General features: G+C 33.3%; 1 protein-coding gene across 1 annotated transcript; it reads left to right on the forward strand.

Annotated features, from left to right (window-relative positions):
* The first annotated feature begins 862 nt into the window (after positions 1–862).
* LOC126710095 (probable WRKY transcription factor 15) lies at positions 863–3,341 on the forward strand. Its single transcript, XM_050410475.1, has 3 exons — positions 863–1,750; positions 1,833–1,958; positions 2,969–3,341. Exons 1-3 carry the CDS (start codon positions 1,050–1,052, stop codon positions 3,129–3,131), a joined length of 990 nt encoding a protein of 329 aa, XP_050266432.1. The 5' UTR covers positions 863–1,049; the 3' UTR covers positions 3,132–3,341.
* Positions 3,342–25,912: the final 22,571 nt, after the last annotated feature.

Consider the following 25,912-nt stretch of genomic DNA (forward strand, 5'->3'; position numbering starts at 1 on the left):
CTCTTCCTATCTCAAAACCCTAGCAATTATCTTAGCGGCTTAACACTCTCTAATGGTGTTTAGCCTAATTAGTTTTCCTGTATACAACGTTCTTCCTCCACAAAACATGACACACTAAAAGATTAACAGAGGGAGACACCACTCATATAAAAGTCACTGTTTGAGCGAGCTATTCGGCTATTGTGGCACCAAAGAATCGTGAGACTCAAGTTCCCTTCCTATTCCTTATTTAACTTTTATGCTTTCAATTTGGTTGGGAAGATACTTGAAGCTTTCTATAAAGAATATATTATAAACTAATTCGCTTCATAACAAAACATAGATTAGGTATTTAGTGTGAGAGGTTTAGAGTTTAGACTTCAGAGAGAAAGTGATCAGGAGTGGGGAGTCACGAGCTAATAATTTCTTGGTGATTTTTATTTTGTTTATGAACTTCTCTTTACTTTTTCTTTTTCTTGCCTAAGTTTAGTATGTAATTGTAAATAGTTTGATAAAAAAAATTATAAAAAAAAATATATAAGCTTTACATATATAACATATTGTAGGGATTTACGTTGGTAATGTGTTATCTAAGCTTCAGATGACAACTATTTCTATTTCTATTACCAGTTTCTATAGGAAAATATAGTATTCTTGAATTTGCAAGCTATATACTTTTCTTTGTATTGTTGTGGTTGGTGACATTGGAGTAATAACTATATTTTATATCAATTATATTTACATGACAATTACACTATGTATATATATTTTACTTTAACCTTGGTCGGCCTACCCAAATTAAGAATTAGGTATATGTCTTTGTGAGATAATAAATTTTTTTGAAAGCACTATTAGCACTCAAATTATTTTTCTTGCAAAATTGACATAAAAGCTTTTGATGTGCTAACCTTTTAGCATTATAAATTTTCTGTGTATCGCACGGGTTAGCGACTAGTAAATAATAATAATAAAAAATTCAATATCTAGAAACCATAGAGCTCATCTGACCAAACTAATTATCTCTTTAGTACTGAATTATCAGAAGTTCAGCACGGACTGCAGAGTAAATCATGAAAGAAGCTTCAAGTGTGTGTTTTTCAATGACCCAAAGATGGAATTTCAAAGTTCATGAGGTTGCTCAGAATAGTTTCCGACATGCCCATCGCCTTTTGAGATGTATTTCTGATCAAAATCACAAAAGAAGCATTCAGGAAGTAAGCCTGATTGCTCAGGATGCAGAAAATGAGTTTAGAAAACTGCTCACACTCCTTGATGGATCAATGTCATCAGATTGTAGGAGGATCAGAAAGGGTCCCTTGCCAAATTCCCATGACATAAACCCGGCTGAACTGATGGACAGTCCAAATTCTTCACCCCAAGATTTCACATGCAATTCAACTCAAACCTGCATAGTCAGAGAGTTATTTCCCCTTCAGAGTAATAAATCACCTACTGCTTTGATCCAGAGTGACAATTTCAGCTTATGTAGGCATAAACATAATCAGGAATTACAGCAATGTTACTCTCAAACAAATATTGTTGCTAATAAATCTATCACGGTGCAGAGCCAATTCTCAGAACATAGCACTTCTTTGATCAGCATGGATGGAAGTAGCATTGACAAGCAGACAATTCGCTTCTCATCATCAGAAACTTTGGCTTCGCCGGATGAATCCTCCATGTTATCTTACAAGAGTAAGTGTGAAGTGAAAAGTGGAGATAGTACAACATGCGTTGTCTCAACAGGTGGATTTCATTGCTCCAAGCAAAGGTGAATCCTTGCCTGAATTCCATGTATATGAATTTCGACTACATCTCATTTTTTTTCTTCTACATGTGATTTGTCTTGAAAGGAAACTGAGAATAAAGAGAGCAATTACAGTTCCAGCTTTAAGCAATAAACCAGCAGATATACCTCCTGATGACTACTCCTGGAGGAAGTATGGGCAGAAGCCCATAAAGGGATCTCCACATCCAAGGTATGTTCATGTTTCTTATTCCTTTCTCTCTTTGAATCAGATATTCTTCTCTGCTTGCAAATCATATTGGTCAGGAATGTATTGGTTACGTTGATACCTTCAACTTTGCAACACTAGGTTCAATATGTGAATTTTAGTGTTCCATCTTATATATCTTATAGATCAAATTATGTACTTATAGCAGAGATGAATTTTAGAACTACTAACGGATTTTGTGCCTAAATATATCATACAATTAGACTGGAAAGATGGGAAAAGGCCAAAAACAAAAACATTATGATCGTAAGTTAATTAAGAAATAATTTGGTTGTTATAGGATTCCAAATTCTCTCTTCTTTTATCATCACAGAGCAAGGTGAAAGCCTGACTATATTTTTCATTTGCGTTCTATGGAGAAAATAATTGAATTCATTTTTATTTTTATTTTTTCTTAGTAGATCCTCTAGTCTTAACCAGACTGACTATTATAATCATCACTTCATATTTATAGTTGTGACATCACTCACCTGTTGTGACGATTGAGCTTACCTATTGAATTTCAGTTTGGACCATGAAATTTTCCTCCCTGCTGGAACTTTCAAATCTAGGATAACTCCCACGAAGTGTGTTCATTTTAACATAAATCAAGAGAAAAATACTGCATATTCTTATCATCCAATTAAAGTCTCATACTCAAATCATTTTCTGATGTCACTGAAAACTTCAGCATTCTTGAAATTCAAACTGAAATCTTTAGTGTTTAGGAAGATCAAACTAAAGATGCTTCAACTTCTTTATTTTGCAACCACTAGAGATGCAAAGATTTAGATGGTCTAGACTAGAGCATCTGATCTGTGGCCCATTGATGAATATTAAGACTGGTGGGTAGTGATGGAGAATAGGTTTGCCATCATGTGTTGCATGATTGAAAACCAACTTTCTTTTTGTACCCTTAATTCTAAGAGTTTTTAAAGTTACTCTACGCAACAATACCATAGCTGACTTGTGCTTGTCATGCTTTGTTTCCAAAGGAGCTATTACAAATGCAGCAGCGTGAGGAGCTGCCCTGCAAGAAAGCAAGTAGAACGATGTTTGGAGGATCCTACCATGTTGGTTGTGACATATGAAGGAGACCATAACCACCCGAAAATTGCTTACCAAGCACCCAGCCTAATGACTCAGGTCCATCACTAAACTACTGAAAATTGTAACGATCTATTCCAGAAAAATTCCTGCTAGTGGATGGTCAATGATTTTTGCTTTTTTAAGTATATACCTCTTTATTCTATGTAGTAATTTTAATTTATTACTTGCGTAATTGTACATACTATCTTGTAAAAAATTCTAATGCATTTCTAATTTTCTAGTGTGCTATATTGATTTATTTTTGTTTCTGGATTTTAACTACCTCGTCTATAACTTGCTTCCGTCATTTATGGAAAATCTTATTCTTTTCATTTCTCTCCCCACAAATGCTAGAATTTAAAATGGGTCCTTTTTTGTTTGTCTAATTTAATAAAAAAGTTCTTCTTATAATTATAAGGTATAATGTAAATTTACATTATAGACACATAAAAAGTGGCAAAATATTATACATATCTATAAAAAATTATAAATATACACTTTTTGTAAATGTATACAACGTTTATCACTTTTTATTTATCACTTGCGAGTACAAAAATATATAAAGGTACAATTTAATATCGCTCTGCAGATATAGACCAATTTTATTAAGCGCAAACAAGCTATTGGGCCTCGTTTCGCCTCTCTTTGTTAAGCTAACGGTAGCTTTTTGCCGTGGGCTTTTACTTGTTAAAGTTGTTTACCATGATCTTCTATTCACTATTTCTCTTCACAAAACCCAAATTTAAAGGCAGGAGTGCCTAATGATGAAGGGGAGGATTGTCCTTTTTCAAAAAAAAGGGGAGGATTGTCCAAAAGAATGGACAAGCCTACTTAAAGACAGCCTACTAAAAGACAAAAAAACTACTAGCTCCTAATGACGAAGAGGATGATTGCCCAAACTAATGGATAAGCCTACTGACATAAAAACACAGTGGCGAGTCCCAAACACAATACAGTCACCCCCAAAACACACTGGAGTGTTTACTAAGAGAAAAACCCGAAAACAAGACAAAGGATTCTTTGGGACCTATAGCACCAAGTGGTCTACTAAACATGAATAGTTGCAATTCAAATCACTTATAAAACCCTCCGAGCTAAATAATGACTATGTACTGGGACCTTCTTGCTAGTACCTGATTCCTTGAATCTTTTCTTCTTGTTAGTCATTAAATCTGCCAATTGAGCCACCAATTGTAAAAGACCAAGCCTCCTTAACTACCCCAAGGCCTCCTGGAGATTTTGGGACTGCTCTATTGATTCTCTAACACCAAACAACGACAAGAACTCTGAAGGATTCTATGTGTGTATTGGTTTTTGTTTGTTCGTTTAGACCCTTAAAACCAGATTGTTTAAACTATTACATTAACCAAGTGATTACTTAGATTAATTATTCAAATTTAGGTTAAACATAGATAAATCATATCATGCAAGACAGCGAAAAATAAATAACACCACAATATGATGACTTAGGAAAACCAATGAAACGAACTATTTCAATGTAAAAATCTGGAGAGGATTTAACATGACTATTCTCAAGATAAAGTAAATCCACTATAAGATAATTGAATTTTTTACAATCAGATTTAACCTTAAATCTACTGCTACATCAAGTAGTAACTTACTGACACAACCACATGTAAGCTCCGAATCCACAGACTCTTTCTCTTCTTAGATTTACAGCAACACAAGCAATCTTACTTGTGATTTTGAGATCACACTCAAAGGTTTCAAATCACCATCAGTAATGATCTTGATGTAGCAACTATGTTCTACCAACGCTTGATTGTAGTTCTTGTTCCAGTAAATTCTTGTATAGTTAGAAGGTACAAAACATTTCAAATCTCACAAAGAGTAATACACAAGTCTTTTTAAAAGTCTCAAAAACGTAGTTAGGGTTTCCCTTTTATATGTAGAGAAGTTTAGATGAAACTTTAAATGTTTTCACAGGCTTAGATCTGTTTAAAAATTCTGCAGAAAAATTGGACATACGATTTTCGATCGATCGAGCCTAATTCTCGATCGATCAAGTAAGGCAAAACCACACTTCCTTTTTCTAAAATCAGCTAGACTTGAACCTTGAAACAACCATTTTTAAGCATTGCCTAATACATGGACTAGACATGTTTTATTCTCGATTTGCCAACACAATAAAAACATGATTTTAAACATTTAAACCTAAATCTTTAGAACCTAACAGTTTTAATCTCCTTTCATGGAATTTGAAAATTGGAGAGAGAGAAGATAGAGAGAACAAATGGGTTTTAGCTCTAAGGTTTTAGGTTTCTCTCTAACTCTGTAATGTGGGAGTTGGGTATAGAATTTCATGGAAAATGAGGATTATATAAAGAGGTATAAGGATAGGTATAACAGAGAAGGAAATAACAATTAACAAATTTGTCTCAAGTTATGGCAATCTTGCTCAACCGACGTAAGAGGTGAGAGAAAGGCGAGATCGTTGTGCAACTGATTTTCATAAAGCTTAACTTAACTAACACTTTGCCTTACCATTACAGATTTTTTTTTTTTTTTTGCAACACATTACAATTTCACTAGACTGTAAAAAAGTTGTCAAATCATCATATTGTAGTTAATGTGATAATTAGAAAATAAAGGCAACACAAAATTACTACAATACCCCCATTCTTGATGCTTGACATTCTGAACCTCATCATGTCAAGTCGACGAACAACCTCAAAATTTGGGAGGGGGGGGGGGGGGTGGACATAAATTATCCATCTATATTTGTTATAAATTGTTTCTCTAGATTCAAAAGGTGTGATTTCCTAGACAATGGAGAAATCCATGATATATTAACTCACGATCCTTGAACATGGGCATGAATCTTGAGACATCCACTTGTAATTGCTGCTATGGCATCTTCCATACCCTAGATTAAGGAAATGGTGGGAGTCGTGGGAGTAATGGCCAAAAGGAAACTATGTATAAGCAACCAACAACACCACACTAAGTTATGTGATAAATCCTTAAACACTTATAACAGCTAGTATCGGAGGAGCTTTGGTTGGCACCACATCAGGTGTTCCTTCGAGCTAATGTCTTCATCTTTAGCCGGTCCTCAAGAGCTCATTTGGACGAGTGCTCCATGGAGATTCTTTGCATCATCACATACACATAACAAATTAATTTATTGGTATCATTGATCTTGTTCCAGCATTTGTGCACTAACTTTCCCTTTACTTATGTATTTTTGCAATTTATAAGCTCTATTATTAGTAAACAAAAAAGAATCAAGGACAAATTAAATAGTAGTGCAGGACAAGCAACGGCCTTTCCCCAATAAAAGACCTAGATGATCCAAGTGGGATTCCGGCCGACTTTACCCAAAAATAAGAGCTGAATATAATTTTTAAGGGATTAAATGAATAACATGGCCGACCATTACCAACTGAGAAGAAGACAAATAGAGGTCTGCTAGCTCCACCTTATCATCTAGATTGATACAAGATTCAATTAAACAGATACTATTGTATTATGAAATTAAGGTACTTAGGCCTATAATAGCAAATTAATTAATGCTCTTATTTATCTTTTTCAAGCAATAGGAAATTAAATCCCGGGTTTGGCTAACATATTTAAATTGATTGGAGACTGAAGCCTTCAATCACTTTATTTATGTTAATTAATGAAGGTTCGGAGTTTTAAAGCTTTTCCGGAAACCAAGAAAATCACTGAATCGATCATATTTAAACTATGAACACGGTGCTTTCTAACATAAATTAAGGTTTACGTTTTGGTTGTGTTGCACAGTTTTTACCCCTTCGAATATATCGGGTTTTACATGCTTCTAATTCTAGGGAGAGAAAAAAGGAGGGGTAAGGGATTATTTCCAGAGGTGCAGTGGCGAAGCCACTTCAAGACAGTGGGTGGCCCCCAATTTTTTTTTTTTAATTTTCTATTTTGTACTTTAATATAATTATATTTATATGTAATCCTTGAAAAAATAAAACCACTTGCCCCCTTAAAAAAAATTATATCTTAATGGTAAGTGTAAGCATATATATAGAATTAATCATAGCTAATGCCCATTAAATTAGGTTATAATCCTCCCAAAATACATGTCAACTTATCACACACACACACAAAACTTATTGTGAAAAATAAGTGTTTTTTTATTGTGTAAAATATAATAATCTCTCTCCAAAACTTGATTCCATTATAATTAATTATGCAATTTAGTTCTTCATTTGTGTTCATTCATTTGTTTTGCACACGAGTCTTGGATTTATAATTGACTTAATCACAATCTTGCGTCTATTACACTGTCAGCAAATCTTTAAGAAAATTTTTCATATAAAGTTATAAACTTACAAATCATTTAGCATATGACATGTGAGTTAAGAAATACACACACATTTTTATAATAATATAAATAGAATTCTACAAATTATTCTACATATAAATGAGAATGAGTTACATTTTTTTTTTTTTCATATGAGTCTATCGTTACTAATATCCCTTTATTATCTATCATTGATAAATTGTTACCTCAATAATTGTGAAAAAAATAGTGCATGAATATTGGAAGAAAATGCTAGTATCATAACTTTTGCCACAACTTATTCACGTGACAAGTCATGAGTGATGGAGTAAAAGTGTTGAGTCCATGCAAGTCCTCAACTCTACCACTCACGACTTGTCCCGTGAGCAAGTTATGATAAAAGTTGTCGTACTAGCATTACACATATTGGAAGGATTGGTTTTAGTTGCAAGTAACGAGCTCATTGAGAAATTTCACAAGTTGCTATTTGATTACACTTTCCAGGCATTGGATTCTTAATTTGTTCCCAGAATCTCTGACTTAATGCTTAGATTGAATTACCATTATATAAATCCTACACTGAATTACCATTACGATTTCCATTATATGCCCAGACTCGTATCGAATGATGAGTCTAGATTCATTCATTAATGGTTGATGAGTACTAGCGATAGAAGGTGTCATCTAAAGTTGGACACCATCATCGTGTGCTATTTCTTCTCAACCACTAGTGATGCTTGCTTAGGTGGTAGGACCAGTATATGATAGTCTATGGTCTTTTTTGTAACCTGGTAATGGAATTACATTTCGGGGCCACATCGATCGAACTCCATCAATTATGGTAGATGAAGAAAATTTTCAAGGTAGTAAAATGTCTTTGGAAAGCCATATTTAAGATCATGATTTATCTTTTGAAAGTACCTTTTTTTCTAAATGAATATTATCACACAGACATCATTCACAAATGGGGCAGATCGAGAGGATGATTAATTAGTCTAGGTTTAATTATAGCTATGGTAGAAAACAAGGTGAATTGGGTGCAAGGCAAACAGTATCTATAACATATTCTCAGTATATAACCCCAACTCTTTTCGAGAGACTTTTCTTTTTCTTTTTATCTTGTACACACTCACACACACCCATACACGTGGATTTGTGTGCGTGTGCTTGCGCAGTACTATTTCATTATCACAAGGAGGTAAAAGCCATGCACGACCCGACGTGTTTGTCTCCTCATGTTGATATCATCAAACAATTTTGATAACCACGAAAACTTTTTTCATCATTATTATTTGTTTCTAAGTAAAGTGCTATTGTTAATTTCTCCATTCTTGTAAAAATAAAATTTCTTTACTCCATGAATCATGATGTGCTGCTTTATTGACGCATCATGACCACATATATATGCTACGAATTTTTGGTTAATTTATATGGTATATATGTCATGCGTCACATCACATTTACATTCATCGGTGCACGTGATGCACAAGGCATGTTACATATCAAAGCTATCTAGCTTGTAAAATATATATATATATCTATCTATGCCTGACATTTCATATCTACAATGCATCATGAAGTATGAAAATTCCATAATTAAAATTTTTTTAGTATATTATTGCTCTTGTTTAAGGCAAAGTAAACAATTGGATTGACATAAGAATTGTTTTAGGATGACGCAATAAATCCCTTGAAGTCATTCAAAGGTCAGTTTCAGCTAGGATTTTTTAATTTTCATGAGAAAAATCCCAACCAGAGATTAGTATATATAGTAATGTATAAACAGCATACCGTTTTATGAGACTCAATCTATTCTTACTCATAATCATTTCTCCATGGACATGAAAAGAACACTTTTCTTGTATAATCTGCTGTGGAGTTCAATCTTCCATCATTTTAGTTGAAAACTTTAACTATAAAAACTGAACAGTATGTCTCCCAACTATTTTTGTCCAATAAAAAAAAGCACATCTCCACCCTAATTATTTCTATTTGTAGCCCAATAGCCTATTGCTTTCTCTCCATCATACTCATGGGAAAAATAACTTGAGGTACATTTTCATATTGGGTTCACATAATTAAACCAAAGAAAGTTGAAGGGATTCAAAAGTATAAAATGAGAGTAGTGCATTCTTTATATTCTTGCTTATAGTACGTGCGAAGCTTCCTTTTTACATTTCAACTCACTTTATTACCATTGGCAATAGAATCTCTGAAGGTAAATGAAAATGAAAGTTGAAGCATATGCATTGCAGATTGCACCACTCTCTTCTAAATTGTTTCATTGCCTAATTGGAGATTTCCGTTGTTGTATAGAGTACATATATATTTGCAATTCTCATATATATATATATATATAGATACAATATATTATTTCAAATATATGCAAATCAATGAACTTGATGCAGATAGGGGAGGAAGAATATGTAAGAGCGTTAACATTGTAGCACACATCATATGTGGCACGATGGGTCACTCTAATCAAGAAGATGCATGCCTTAATATTTACACATTTTCACCAACAAAACTGTTAAGTACTTGCATTAACAAAAAGCAAAAAAACCCAAACCGAATTCTAGAAGAAGATGAGATGTTACGAGTATTTCTAAGGAAAGCATTTTGGGTAGTGATTGCATACGAAGAATGACAACTTTTTCTATTACTGTGATAGCATAGCATATGGTTAATTACTGCTGGTTTTTTATATTTTTTCTTTCAATCATCGGCCTAGCTCTCATTTGATTAGTGTGGCCGCGAGAATTTCCTTGTTTGATTTTTATTTTTTTCTCGGTTTATCATTCTATGTAGTTGTCACTCGATCACCCCATGCATGCATGCATAGACAATACTGCTCTCTTAATTAGATTGTTCACTTCTATGCGTATACATTTGCAAGTGGCGACTTCTTATACTCTAGTGTTACAGCAAACACACGACATTTTGGTCGCTATCAGAGTATTACAGCGTATTACAGCAAACACACGACTTCTTATACTAAAATGCACACACACGACATTTCGGTTGCTATCAGAGTATTACAGCGTGATTTTAGGGGCGGTGAAAGACTGATAAGACGGATTGGTGAGCAATCAGGATAGTGTGAATAATAAAAGCGTGGGAAATGGGCAAATAACTATTAATCGTGAATAGTTATTTATTAGTCTGTTTGCTCTTTTTTTTTTTTTAATGCTACAGTCTTGTTTTGTCAATTTGTCCAATAAAAATGGGCAAAAAGAACAACTAGATACTTTGACTGTCTTTTCTCAAAAAGAAAAAAAAAAAGATACTTTGACCGTCTGAACACCTTACTATACCTAAGTAAATTCTAGATAATCTTATTAAAAAAAATTAAATATTTATTTTTTATGTGTATCATATTTATAATCAGAAATTATTTATTATTTTATTCATCTCTTTTAAAGATTCAAAATCAATAAAATACAATAAAATTTTGAAAAAAAAACAAAAATTCTAATAAAAAAAAACGAAAAAAGAATTATATCATTATCTTTAAAAATGGAAAAAACAAATTCTTAATGCAATTATTTACTTTCTTCATATAAGTTTGTGTCTCAAAAAAATATAAGTGATTACATAATAATCTCCAAAGATTAATATTATTTTCAAATTAACTCTAAAATTTCAAATATATATATTTACACACACAAATGCAACTTAAAAAATGTTACAAATTTAATCATTTTATGAGTTCATCTTAAACCAAATAACAAAATTCACATGATCAGCCGCAGTTTAATTAGGTTAGCCTTTTTATTTTTCTTTTCTTTTTTTGAGAAACAAACACGCACACATAAAGGAGAGAAAAAGAGGTTCTAACACAAATGCACACCACAAATTCACATGATTGGCTATAGTTTAAGTTAGTCCAGCTATTATAAATATCTTTGTGTGACTCCTAAGTGGAATCTCTACTAAAAAAAATGGCTTATTCGCGTGTGAACAAATCTCTAACCTATAGATAACAATTTTTTTATTATTATTAAAGCATCACCTGTTATTGACATAAATGTTTTTTTTATAATTATTATTTAGATTGGTCACAAATACTTGCATTGCATTTATGTGTGTACATGTGTGGTGCTTATAATTTTGCCCACAAGACAACACAACACAACAATTCTTAGAAGTTAAGACACAACATGCATGTTCATGATATGATAATTATTTAATTAATATTTTATGTATATTTTCATTTATTTGTAGTCATATTTTATTTTTATTTTAATATTTAAAAAGTAAATAACAGTTGTTTTAATCTTTAAAAACATATCTAAAATCAAATGAACTTTTTTTTTCTTGACACACCGAGGATTTTGTAGAGTACATAAGTGTGACTCCTAAGTGGAATCTCTACTAAAAAAAAAATGGCTTATTCGCGTGTGAACAATCTCTAACCTATAAATAACAATTTTTTTTTTTTTTATTAAAGCATCACCTGTTATTTACATAAATGTTTTATTTATAGTTATTATTTAGATTGGTCTCAAATACTTGCATTGCATTTATGTGTGTACATGTGTGGTGCTTATAATTTTGCCCACAAGACAACACAACACAACAATTCTTAGAAGTTAAGACACAACATGCATGTTCATGATATGATAATTATTTAATTAATATTTTATGTATATTTTCATTTATTTGTAGTCATATTTTATTTTTATTTTAATATTTAAAAAGTAAATAACAGTTGTTTTAATCTTTAAAAACATATCTAAAATCAAATGAACTATTTTTTTTTTCTTGACACTCCGAGGATTTTGTAGAGTACATGCTTCTTGGATGTGATAATATTATAAATCATTAAAAACATGTATGCGTAAAATCAAATGAATTTTTTCAAATAAAAATTCATACTGTATTTTTTTTCTCTAGACACACTTGGGATATGCATGCAAGAGTGTACATGTGTCCATATCGGATGCGCGTTTGACACAAAAATGCCAAGAATTTTGGTGCTTCTTGGATGCAACACAACGTAGGAAGAGATCAGACATGGATGTGCTAAGGATTTTAGAGTAACACATAATAGGCTTAAAGGCACAAAATGATCGTGATCTTTAAGACAACATTTGTCTCAACTCAATTGAGTTTGCTAATGGGTTGAAAGCAAATTGTCTCTAAGATATAACGAAGTAAAGATTCTACAACTGTTAAACTTGGAGAACCTTGTGGATTTCTCTACATGGTGTGAAAATTTTGTAAAAAATAAAAATAAATTGAATATGGATGTTTATTTATAAACAATGCATATATATCTTTAAAAATACATCTTTGAAAGGTCATATATGAAGAGATATACCTCTAAAATGTTGTCATGTCTTATAACCAATCCTAGTTTTATGTTAGAGAGATAAAAAGTTCACTTTAGCTTTTTTGTAAAATTCTACAAATAATTGACTTACGATTTTACTCGAGCAAAATACATCTAAGTTGAGCGAACTACCTTATTACTCAAGTAACCTTATGGTTACTTCAGCGAACTTTTCATTAAACATTTTAAAATAAAATAGAAAATTCACTCATTTTTTACTCACTCGTATAAACCATTTTGTTTGAAGGAGATTCTTACACCAAGTTATTTTAACTGTTATTCTCATCATTATTCTACTTTAAAATAAGGTCTTCTCACTCCCCCCTTTCCCTCAAAAAAAAAAAAAAAAGTCTTCTCACATGTTACAATATTTATCCATCAATCGATGGATTGGTTGGTATGGACCACTACATTAACACATCTAACGATGTCGTGTCTGATGTTGAATTACCTGCCTAAAAATTAGGATATCAAGCAGATCTATTACAGTATCATGATGATGACCTGATGGGAAGCACAACTTTCAACTTATCTGTTTATACATTGTAGTAACCCGACGGAACCAGAATTACCGCAGCAAACTGAATGAAATGTATGCATTTTCTGTTAAGATTGTCTAGGCACCTGCTAATTTGACTTGCACTCTCACTGGGTGACCGACAATAATGCAGGTAGTAGATAAAAAATTATGAATTCTGAAACAGACAGTTAATCACATTCTACCTTATAGAATAACTGTAATAAAGTGCATATTATTATTATATTTTGAAGCCAGCATTTGGCGTTATATAATACCTATCTTGTTGATACCGTCATAATTTGTAAGTTCAAAGATTATCCTTCTAATGGATATATTACCCCTATCTAAAAAAAAAATGGATATATTACCGTTTAAAAAAAAAAAAAAAAAAAATCTAGTATGTTAAAAATAAATAGCTCTAGGAAAATTGAAATAGGAGAAACCCATTATATGTTTGTTGAGATCAAATCAAGTGCATATAATATCACCATCCATTTGTCCTTTGGACTAATAGGATATTTCAGTACTTCAACTTTTCATCTCACAGTCCTCGAATAATTAAGCATACATAATTTGCTCCATGACAGCAAGCATAACACATGATTTGGGTTGTCTAATCAATTGAAGCAAGCATTATCATGACCTTTCAATTCAAACTTTAACCCCATTGCAAGAAAAATTGTCAATTATGATATAAGAAAGTTAAGCCTTTTACGTTTTATCGAACTTAATATCTTTTTCTTAATTTGTATCAATTCTATGGTCTCAATAACTAACCGGCTGCAACGCAAGCATAGACAGCTCATTATGCAATTGAGGGTCACTGAAGATAAAGAGGTTCATGAAAATGTCATCCAAACTTCTCCTTTCGATGGCAAAAGGGTTCCCAAATCCCACAAAAGAGTGTAGTTTCCATCTCGTATTTAAAGACACTAGTAAAAGTGCTTAGGGCATGAGTCAGATTGGGGTTGGTGTTAACCCTCCATTCGACCCACTACTTTCATATAGGGAACTCTCCCACCTACCGGATCATTGGATTGGACAAAACCATCCATATCCCACCTTTGGTTAAATGGTCAGGCCTTAGGCAAGTCATTATTAGGTACGACAGATCACAAAAATCCCAAAAAGATAAACCACGAATTTACAACCACAAAACCCACAAGTCAAACAACACCTATACCCATTAGATCCTCAATTTTTTTGATTTTGTCAATTGAAGTCCTAAATTCATGAAGCCTTTTCAATTTAAAGTCTTTATCCATCTCCATTATTCCTTTACTTTATTCTAAGCAATATGCAGGGCCGGTCCTAGGCCACGGCCTAACGCCCCTACTAGATAAGTGTCCCCAAAAAGTGAGAGGTACATTTTTTTTTTTTTTTTTTTTACTTCACTTTCAAGAAAGTCCGAAAAATTGAATCATGCTAAAAATTATTAGTTTTATTTTAAAAATTCAAATTTTTAAGGAAACTTCGTTAAATGCATTGTCTTTTAGTTTAAAAAAAAGTACAAGTTTCTAAAAAAAAAAATTCATTAATTTAAAGAATTGAACTTTGGTGAAATAATAGTATTAACCTTTTATATAAAGTCAAGGTTAAGATAGAAATTTTTTTTATTGACTTTTCAAAAATGACTACATTTTGGGACATCTCAAATGTATCGGAGAACAACAATTTGGGAAGGAGGGACTAGGGAGTACAATTTTATTACATAGGCCTTAAAAATTGTTATGTCATCATGTCATAAGAAATAATTCAAATACTCATTTATAATCTTGTTTGATAGGCTAAGAATGTATTAAACCTTGTGATGAATTAACAAATTAATTAACCAAGTTAATTAATTAATTCAATTAGCATGCAATACGTGTGGTAGCACAAACAAATCACCAACTAAGTTAAAGTGCAGTGAAAAATAAATTGACACGGTGATTTGTTTACGAATGGGGAAAACCTACACGACAAAAACCCCACCGGATGATTTTAAGGTTACCACTCCTAAGAATTCACTATTATCACAACAAACGGTTACAAGTAAAGGAATCTCAGCACCTTATACCAACTTATAGTTGAACTCTTACCCCAATACCTAATTGGACTTATTCTGTAGTGACAATCTCTCCTTTTAATGCACGGTTCCCAGTACGTAACTAACCAATTTGATGCGCGGATCCCAATACGCAACTTACTCACCAACTTGAGAAAGATGTTGGCTACAAAATTCTTCAGTTCATCAACACGATTTTAAGGTCACCACTCCTAAGAATTCACTATTAAAAGCTCAAAATGTGTGAAAACGCAAAAACTTGTTTAGACCCCCAATTCAAATTACGGCTTGATTGATTTTACACTAACTTAATACTAAGTGCAGAATAGTGTAAATGCAAGCAAACAAACAAACAAGAGAGCTACTCTACTTCATAATTAAAGCAACACAGCAGTAAAATGAAATAAACAAGAGTAGGGAAGAGAGATGCAAACACAGATAACACCGAGACGTATTATCGAAAAGGAAACCGAAGAATTCGACGAAAAACCTCTCCGCCGCCCTCCAAGCGAAAATTGATCCACTAGACAATTAGTTGGGATACATGGGTAAGCAAGAGACCCTCCAAGCCTAATCTACCCTTTGTACCTAAGCCCTCCAAGCTCCTACTCCAACAAGGCTTCTCGGAACCGTGTCTTGTCTAACTATTCGGATCCCGCAACAAGCTCCATATTGCATCTGCCATCCTTGGCTTCTTCCAATGTTTCCCAGCAGCACCAAAACCACACTGGACACTCTCAAAATGTGTGGTAAGTGTTTGGGCTATTAACCTCTCAATGATATGGAAATGAAGAGGTAGGAGATGAGGAAATTCCACAAACAAATGTGTAGAGAATTATTGGTATAACAATTTCTAGCTCTCAAGTGTTTTAGCTAGGGTTTTCTCAGAAGCTCTCAATCACATTTGTGGGTAATATGGGTATATATAATGAGGGTACAGAAAGTGTGAATCAGGCAGTACAGATTGGCAGAACAGAATGTCTCGCGGGTGTCTCGCTGGAAGGCCTTACCCGCGAGATACTCGCGAGACACAGCTGTCTCCATCTGTATAGACTCTTCGCATTCCAGTCATGTGCAAGGCACATGCTTCACTTCGCAGGAAGCTTAGTCGTGAGACACCCACGAGAATTCTTTTGGCTTCACTTGCTTGAGTCTTCACATTCTCTCTCTCTCTAACACACAACCCTTACAATCACATCTCACAATAAATACAAGGTACACAAGATTGAATAAAATTACAATCAAATTTGGCACGGAATAAAAGCCAACAAAATACATATTTGTAAATCACAACTTTACAATCTTCCCCTTTGGCTATTCCGTGACAAAACCCCTAACACAGACTCTAGACTTAAACATGAGTTTGGGAACAATGGCAAAACTCACTCACACCTAATCTAGAAACTGTAAAGCACTTACAGTTTATACTTGTAACCTGAAACACTCTCACACAAACAAAATTTTCATTAAGCTTATGCCAAGTTGAACACAAGGTATGAACAAGAGCAAGCATAAAGTGACCAAGTTTGTAAACATTTGACAACATGTAAACAAAAAATTGATCACACAAGGTCAGTCATTAAAGAATGACTCCAATGAACATATAACAAGTAGATGTTCATCTGGACATGTATGATAAAGCAATCATTTATGATTACTTACATGTCCAATCACACAACAAATGCAAAATACACGAAGTATATGCATCTAGGAACAATCTTACCAAGGCACAAGTGTGAAGTACTTAAGACATTTTAGCAATATCTAAAAGTACACAGAGAATGCTACACAAGCATTGAGATAGTCACAAAATACAATATTTTAAATAGCTAAGCATAATCATGAACTATGAGCAAAGCAAACATAGTTAATGTAGCACCAAGCTCTTTCTCTCTTTCTCCCCCTATCATATCACTCCCCCTATTATGAATCTTAAGAGCTCTGATGAACTTGGAACATATATACCTATAACCTGAAACACTTGCACAAAACACATTAGACCCTCAAGGTAAGGCAAGTAATAAAAGGACAAGTATAATGTAACAAGTAAATTGTGATCAAATAAACATGATGTAAAACATAAGAGCAACTTGATCATACACCAAAATAGTCATATAGAAATGACTACAATGACCACATAGCAAAGCAAATGATCATCTGAACAAGCATAAGGATGTATGCATGTTCAACACATAAACACGATACGATGAAAGCAATAAAGCATAGACCACAAAGCACCATAAAACACCGAGAAACCAAGCATAAGGTAAAACAAGGTTTTCTCATAAAAGAATGTCTTCTCCCCCTTGATATATGCATCTCCCCTATGGATTTCTCCCCCTACGAATGTGCACGAGGTAGAATTTCTCCCCCTAAGAATGTGCACAAGAGTCATATAGAAATGACGAAAGTATACACTCCCCATTTTTGTCATGAATAGACAAATGAATCAAGTGGAAGGTGGGAAAGAAAAGAAGATATGACAAGGGTAAAAGATAATGCATGAGGGGTGCAAGATGAATGAGAAAATGAAACTCAAACAAAAAACAAAGACAACTTAAAACATGCTACAAAGCATAAATAACATGACATGCTAAGGATGATGGAACATGATGTAAACCTAAGCATGACATAGACACAAGAACATGTTATGTGTGCTAAAAGGTCTAAAAAGACTTAACTAGCATGAGTGAAGTGCAAAACATGTCAAGTGTTATAGTGTGTGCAACAAGGTGCATCTAGTGTGCATGTAAGATGCATGACCAATGCATGAATAAGCACTCACGGGGCAAAGTGCATAAAACACACCACCAATGATCAAAACATGATAAACATGAATAATTATGGTGATCCCCAAAGTTTGGTGCTCATCGGAGTCCAAAACAGCAGCAAAATGCCATTTAGGCATTTTATCAAACACTTAGAGTGCACACACTACACATGTATGTTAAACAATGCATGAACATATGAAAAACTTGCCCAAAGTGAAGCATATGCCTTACACATGACTGGAATGTGAAGAGTTTGTACAGATGGAGACAGCTGTGTCTCGCGAGTATCTCGTAGGTAAGGCCTTCCCGCGAGATACCCGCGAGAATTCTTCTGGCTTCACTTGCTTGAGTCTTCACACTTTCTCTCTCTCTAACACACATCCCTTACAATCACATCCCACAATAAATACAGGGTACACAAGATTGAATAAAATTACAATAAAATTTGGCACGGAATAAAAGCCAATAAAATACATATTTGTTAATCACAACTTTACAACTATTATCACAACAAACGGTTACAAGTAAAAGAATCTCAGTATCTTATACCAACCTACGGTTGAACTCTTACCCCAATACCCAATTGGACTTGTTCTGTAGTGACAATCTCTCCTTTTAATGCACGGTTCCCAGTACGTGACTAACCAATTTGATGCGCAGATCCCAGTACGCAACTTACTCACCAACTTGAGAAAGATGTTGGCTACAAAGTTCTTCAATTCATCAACACAATGAAGATCACGAAACTCCTTAGTTACAAAATCCTACGGTGTACAAACACAGCAACTTCTTCAAGAGAAAGATGAACTAGGACAAATTCTGTCACCAGTCACAATTTGCATGAACACAACTTTGCTTCACACTTGCGCAACCTTTTTCGGCCCTTAAAACAATTTTTATATATGTTTAGGGTTGTGAGAAAAGAAAACCTAAACCTGTATTCACGGATTGAAGTGAAATCAGCTCTGAAAAACTGATTTTCATAAACCTCGATAGATAGCTTATCAGTCAAGAAGCTATCAAGCATCGGGCTTTAGCAACCTTTTAAACCTCGATAGATACTAGCTGTCGAGTTTTAAAATCCAACACTTCTTTACTTGTTTCTTGGACAGATTTACATGGTTTTAACACTTGAACTTGAAACCTTATTCCTTGAAGCATTAAACACATCTTAGATCTACCCAATTACAAGTAAAGTGCATTTTGTCAAAGGATTAGCCAATTCAATATTGACATATGTTCCTAACATTGATTCACATATGTCCTAACATTCTTAAGTGTCACAAATTACATTTATTGCCATATCAATTTGTAAGCCTTTATTAGTAAAAATTGTAGTAGTTTTAGTATATTTCCAAAAATATATACATATAATTATGGATTAATAGAAATCCAACCAAATTATAAAGAAAAAGAAAATTGTTAAAATTATTACAATTTTTAATTTAAAAAACTTACAAACTAATGTGATAAGAATATAATTTTTGCCACCTAAACAATATAATAAATGAATGTTTGTGCATTTGGCACTTAATAAGTCTTAAGAAAGTGAACATAAATTAATTTAACCTAAATACTTTATCCAAATTAATTGCCCTCATTGGAGAACATGCTGATACATGCATGCCTTTTCATTTATGAGGTAGTATTAATTAAGAGGGATTTAGTTGTGCTCTAGCACTCCGATGCATTGGAGCTCACATGATACTAAAACGTGATAAAAATACACGTCTGTATCGTATCATCTCTAGAGCTATGGAGCTAATCCTTATTCGATTAGGAAAAGATTTCTCTCCAAACTAATTTAGAGAAAAATCTTTCAAATTCCTCCTTTATCTTTTTATTAAATGTGAATTTTGAAAACCAACCTTTTAGATTGCATATTCTTATTATATCATTCACGCTTACAAAATTTAAAAAAATAAATAAAAAAATAATATATGTGTCATCAATTAAATGTTTAAATTTTAAGTTTTTGTGGTTTAAAATTATGTAGAAAAAATTAGTTTATTGATCAAATAATAAATAACATTTGATTTTAACGAAATTTTACATGCGTATTAAGAACATAAAAAAACATACAATCTAACAATTAAAATTTTAAAATTCACATCTATTAAGAAAAAAAACGAAAAATGTTGTCCATCCCATTAAATTAACGGTCTATTTGAATTGAGGAGAAAAAAAAAATAAATAAAATAGATTTGATCTAAAATTAATCTATTTTTAACTAATTCTACTTTATTCTCGTCTACTTTGCCGTTTAGATGATCATTGAGAAAAGTGCTTTAACGAAATATCACCTTGCCTGTCCCTAAGGTGAGATCAGATAGGTACTAGTCTCACGCTCACACTCACACTCACACGACAGCGAATTACTCGATGCTATAAACGTGGGGACTGGGGAGGGGGCATTGAAATTCCCAAAAAATACATAGCAAAGTCGCATGTGGTGCTGCGCATGGGTTTCATTGATAGGAGCGTAGGAAGAAATGGATGGTAAAAATGGGGACAACAAAATCTCTGGGTTATCTTCCCACTAGATATTTCCACATTTGTGTTGCTACCAAACAGAACCGAGTTCTGCTTCTTTTTTAGATTTAGGGTACCCTACCCGTACACAGTACCCCCACCTACTACTTTTGCCACTACCCTAACACTACTGCTTAGGACATCTCTTCTTGCCACCTATCCCGAAAAGGGAACCTATTTTTACTTAGGGCAATGGGTTGCCCTGTGCCCATTTTGCCCTTCATAATCAATTTTATGACTGGATTTTTTCTCTTCCTGTCCTATGGAAAATGGGACAGTGTCCTGTGAAGCGACAGTGTAGTGCAGTGGTCGTTTTCTGTTAATTATACCACACAATACATATAAGCTTTTGTTAACTAGTTTGCCTTAACTTTTTTACAGTTTATTCAATGTATTTAATTAACTTGTAGTAATTCTCCAAAAAAAAAAGAAATTTTTAAGTTTTAGCATTCCCATTGGTTTCATCATTTTTACATGCATTTTACACTAGCTAAAGACATTTTATTTACTTTACAAAACCACATTTTACAATACATCTTATATTTTATTCTTTATTTTTCAGTAACTCCATTTAAATATTCATTCTTTATTCATTATTTTCAACTCGAAAAGATAAGTAGAGAACTAAGAGAAAGAACATGATTTTGACAAATAAAAACTTGGATGCATCACATTATAATATTCTTTATTTTTATATATTACTATAGCAATATGCATTTTTTTTTTTGCTACAGTAATAAATGAGTTGATGAAGTGTGTTTAAGGGTTTTGTTTGCTATAGCAACATTTTGCATAATTCAATGGGAATGCTCTTATGTAAGAGCAATCACATCAGTGAATGCAAATTTTTTGTCTATTTTGCACACAAAAACTACTTTTTTTATTTTACACACACATTTTTATAAAACACCTACATCAGTCTATCTATTCTACACATTTATTCAAAAAAATATTCATTCTTTTACAATTTTTTATTATTTCCTCACTCACTACCCCTCTCTCTCACAGACCTAACACTACCAACGATCAATCCACACCCAACCACCATCATCACCCACCCAACCACCATCATCAAGGAAAGCCAACCCATTTGATCCGGCTAGATCAACCCCTCTACCAGAAAACCCACTAATCAAACAACGAGAAACAAAAGAAAGCCAAATCATCACTCACCCAACCCGAAACCCACTGATCAAACAACAAGAAACAAAGGAAGAGTGAGGTGAACGAAGAGGCTTCATGACAATCAGCAATCGGAGAGGCTTCGTGGTGATCAGCAAGAGATCAGTGGCGGTGGCGATTGGCGACGGTGGCGAGAAATCAAGGGCGGCAAGAGGTTTAATGGTTTTGCTGGTCTAAAGATTTGATCAGATGAGAAAAAGGGGGAGTGAAGTGAAAGTGAGAGCAACCAGAGACAAGGAGAGAAAAAATATACTAAAATATTAAATGCAAGTGCTATAGTAACCGTGCATAGCATTTATGTACAATTTTACACCCATTGATATGGGTGTTTTTTTGGTCAAAATGTGTAAAATGAAGTGTTTTTTGTATTTTGCAAGACTTTGCAATGGATGCTCTAAAGCATGGTAAAGTTTTATTAAAGCACTTTACCTAGGATTTGTTGTATTTTCTTTAGGTGTAGTTATATTTTTTCTTAACTTATTGTTTAGGTTTAATTAATATATGAGTAATTATTATGTGCTTCTAAAGCACAATGGCTTGGTACTGTTTCTTTGAATTTAGTTAGTGAGATCTATCATAAATGTGAGAGGAATGAGCACCATGTCACTGTGCTTCAAAAGCACGATGGCATGGTATTCCTTATTCTCATATTCATTATGAATCCCACTTTGAATTTAGTTAGTAGAATTTATCATAAATGTGAGAGGAAAGAACACCTCATCATCATACTTTGAAAACACTCAATAATTTTCCTGAATACACCAATAAAAATCAAATCTCCCAAACTATTAGTAAAGGAGTAAGTTGAAGTTGCATATAATTTTTTTTCATTAAAAAAATATTTTTTTATTATATATTTCTCAAAAAACTAATTAAAAAATCCATAAATATTTTTAAAAATGGTGAGGTTTGGGTCCAGTGTCTAGTTGCACTGGACTCGTTGAGATTATAACACATATCCATTTTTGAACACATGTCACCATCTTAACGGATCCAGTGCATTACATGCACTAGACCTAAGCCTCACCTTTTAAAAAAAAACATATATCACCACAACAAATTTGTGCAGCAAACCAATAAATTATAGACAATATTATCTTTCTTTTATAAAATTATACACTAAAGCTAATAATTAAATAGTTATTATTTTTTTAAATATTAGTAAGACCCTTTTATATTTTATTTAATAAAGAATATTATACATAAGGTCTTTGGAAAATATAAAATTGTTGTACGTCTAAGAGCATCCACAGCAGTGGAGCTAAATTTTTAGCAATTTAGCTCCACCAAAAGTTACTTTATCTATTTTACTTACACACATGCTGCAGCAGTGGATCTATTTTAGCTTTCAATACAATAAAATAATATATTCATCACAATAAAATAATATTTCTACTATAATAAAATAATATATCACCACCACCATAGCACAAACATCCTCCACCACCACCACACGGCACAAACATCCTCCACCACCAACACCACCAGTACACAATAGAAAAAAAAAAAAAAAAAAAAAAAAAAAAAAAAAAACCCAAATCCTCAATCGGAGACAAACCCAGCACACCACCATAGCACAAACATCCTCCACCACCACCACACAGCACAAACATCCTCCACCACCACCACCACCACCAACACCACTAGTACACAATAGAAAAAAAAAAAAAAAAAAAAAAAAAAAAAAACCCAAATCCTCAATCGAAGACAAACCCAGCACACCACCATTGCACAAACATCCTCCACCACCACCACCACTACCGGCAGTCCACAACAAAAAAAAAAAAAAAAAAATCCACAACGAGCATAAAAGGAATGGGCTTCGGTCGGCGCAAAAGAAATGAGCATGAGTACAAAAATCCACCGAAGCTCAGCCCAGCCCAGTGTGAGGAGTGGTCGGTGCTGGGCTGGGTTTCGGTCGGCGCTGGGCAGTCGAGCTAGAAAGATGAGGGATGAGGGAGATGAGGAAGGCCGGCAAGCTAGAGAGAAAAAAAATTGACCGGCGAGCTGAGGATGACGGAGATCGGCGAGATGGAGAGACCGGCGAGCTGGAGAGACTGGCGAGCTGAGGGATGAGGGAGATGAGAGACCGGTGAGCTAGAGAGAAAAAAAAAATTTGAGGAAGAAAGAGGAAAGAGGAGAAGCCGGAGAGAGAAAGACAGAGAGAAAATGAATTGAATATTTTAATGAGAGAGAGGAGAGAGGGTGTAATAAATTTTTTTTTTTTTTTTAGCTTTGAGCTACAGTGCACATCTAAAGATAGATGTGCACTGTAGCTGAGGAGCTAAATTTTTTAGATTTAGCTCCTCTGTTGCGTGAAGGATTTTTGATATTTGGAGCTAAAAAATAGCATTATACCTATATAGTACCACTGCTATGAGTGCTCTAAGGCGTGCGGATGGTCAATTAACAAATTAGTGTGGTGATGGTCGAAACTTTGTCCTACGTATAACAACTCATTATTCCTAAAAAAATAATGCATAATATATTATATATAATATAAGTACTTCCCCTTAATTAATATATGCAGTTATGCGGTTATCAAATATATATATATATATATATATATATATATATATATATATATGTGCGCGCGCGCGCAGTTAAGCAATACCCTACCAATGGGCTTAAACAAATGGTACCTCAATTCTTATATTAAATATAAAAAAGAAATATATTTGGTACTTCAATTTTTTTTTTTAAATGAGTGGTAGGTAAGAGATGGATGGTTGAACAGGATATCAATTATCAAACTTCAAACCCAGCCTACCCCGTTAGGTATGGACATGAATGCGTACATTGTATTAATAACCATTTAAGCATAACTTCTGTAATGTCGGAAAATTTAAAGTACTGTGTAATAATTACTAATGATTATCAAAGACCTATTGGTATCAATTAGCGTTAGACTACAATTTGGCCTCTTTTAAGTCTTTATGCAAGCCAATCATGCATATCAAAAAGAAGTTACAACAACTTAAACAAGAGCAATTCTTAGGTACTTTTGAAATATAGAAAATTGTGTTTTTCTCTCACATTTATAGTAGGGTTTATTTATTAAATTTATGGTAGAGTCCATCATGAATGCGAGAAGAGGAGGTATCATTTTTCCATGCTCCATAAATATTTAAGAATTTTCCCTAAAACAAACTGTGGTGAAGAAGTTGCAAGCAACCAAGTTTAATGCTTACCGTATGCATGTAGCTACAATAATTGCAATGGAATAGCTTCTTCTTCTTCTTCTTTTTCTTTTTTTCTTTTTTTTTAATAAGATAGTTGGAAGAAAGAGAATTTGAAAAATAGATGTTTCATTATTATTAAGGAGAAGAAACTATCAATTAAATTACAAGAGCTCAAGGCTTGGTTTCATGTAATAACTATTTTGGTTTTTAGACCCCTCTCATAATAGTTATTAACTTGTTTTAAGATCAACTTGTTAATTAGATTAATTATGAATTATTTTTCGTTAATGTAACAATCTTCAATATCAAACATAATGGAATATAAATAGTATACACAAATATAATGACATAAGGAAAATCAATGGAATAGAAATTTCAAAAAAAAAATCCACTATCAAATAGAAGTATACAAATTGAATAACCCTATTGTTCATAAACTTACAAAAGTTACCAAGCTCAACTCCAAGATCTACAGACTTCTTTGATATGGAGATGTTCCAACATGAACCTCCAATCCATGATTTCAAGACTCAACCTAAAAGTTTTAGATCTAGTACTTGTAATGACCGGTTTGCCACAACTTTAACACCACCGGTTCAGATTGTGTAAAATGATCTTCAGAGAGGCTTTTGAGAGCAAGAGACATAAAACCTTCAGATCTACATGAGAGCAGCTCCAAAAGTCTTTTGGATGTGTATTAAGATTTGTTTAAATACCTTTATCTTGTTAACATGAAACCCTAATCACTTAATGAGTTGACAGGTTGAACAAATGAATTTCTAATCCTAATCTGTCGAGATACAGCTCAATTTGTCGAAATTTTGGCTTCTCAATTGGTCGAGCAACACATTCTTGTACAATAACTTCCACTACCTAGGTAGCAATCTTAAGTAGTTCTTAACAATACTAGTACTTTTTAAAAGTACTAAAATAAGACACTTTTGTTCACATGTTTGCCAACCTAATTAAAATCTCAAAACCCATTAAGCTCATTATATATCA

This window comes from Quercus robur, chromosome 12 (assembly GCF_932294415.1).
Source record: "Quercus robur chromosome 12, dhQueRobu3.1, whole genome shotgun sequence".
NCBI classification, from domain to species: domain Eukaryota; kingdom Viridiplantae; phylum Streptophyta; class Magnoliopsida; order Fagales; family Fagaceae; genus Quercus; species Quercus robur.

Bases quoted from the DNA above. Each gene is read 5' to 3' on its own strand.
- LOC126710095 (XM_050410475.1), top strand. From the start codon at position 1,050: ATGAAAGAAGCTTCAAGTGTGTGTTTTTCAATGACCCAAAGATGGAAT. The intron at 1,751-1,832 runs GTGAATCCTTGC...TTGTCTTGAAAG, and splicing joins TTTCATTGCTCCAAGCAAAG to GAAACTGAGAATAAAGAGAG. The intron at 1,959-2,968 runs GTATGTTCATGT...TTGTTTCCAAAG, and splicing joins AAGGGATCTCCACATCCAAG to GAGCTATTACAAATGCAGCA.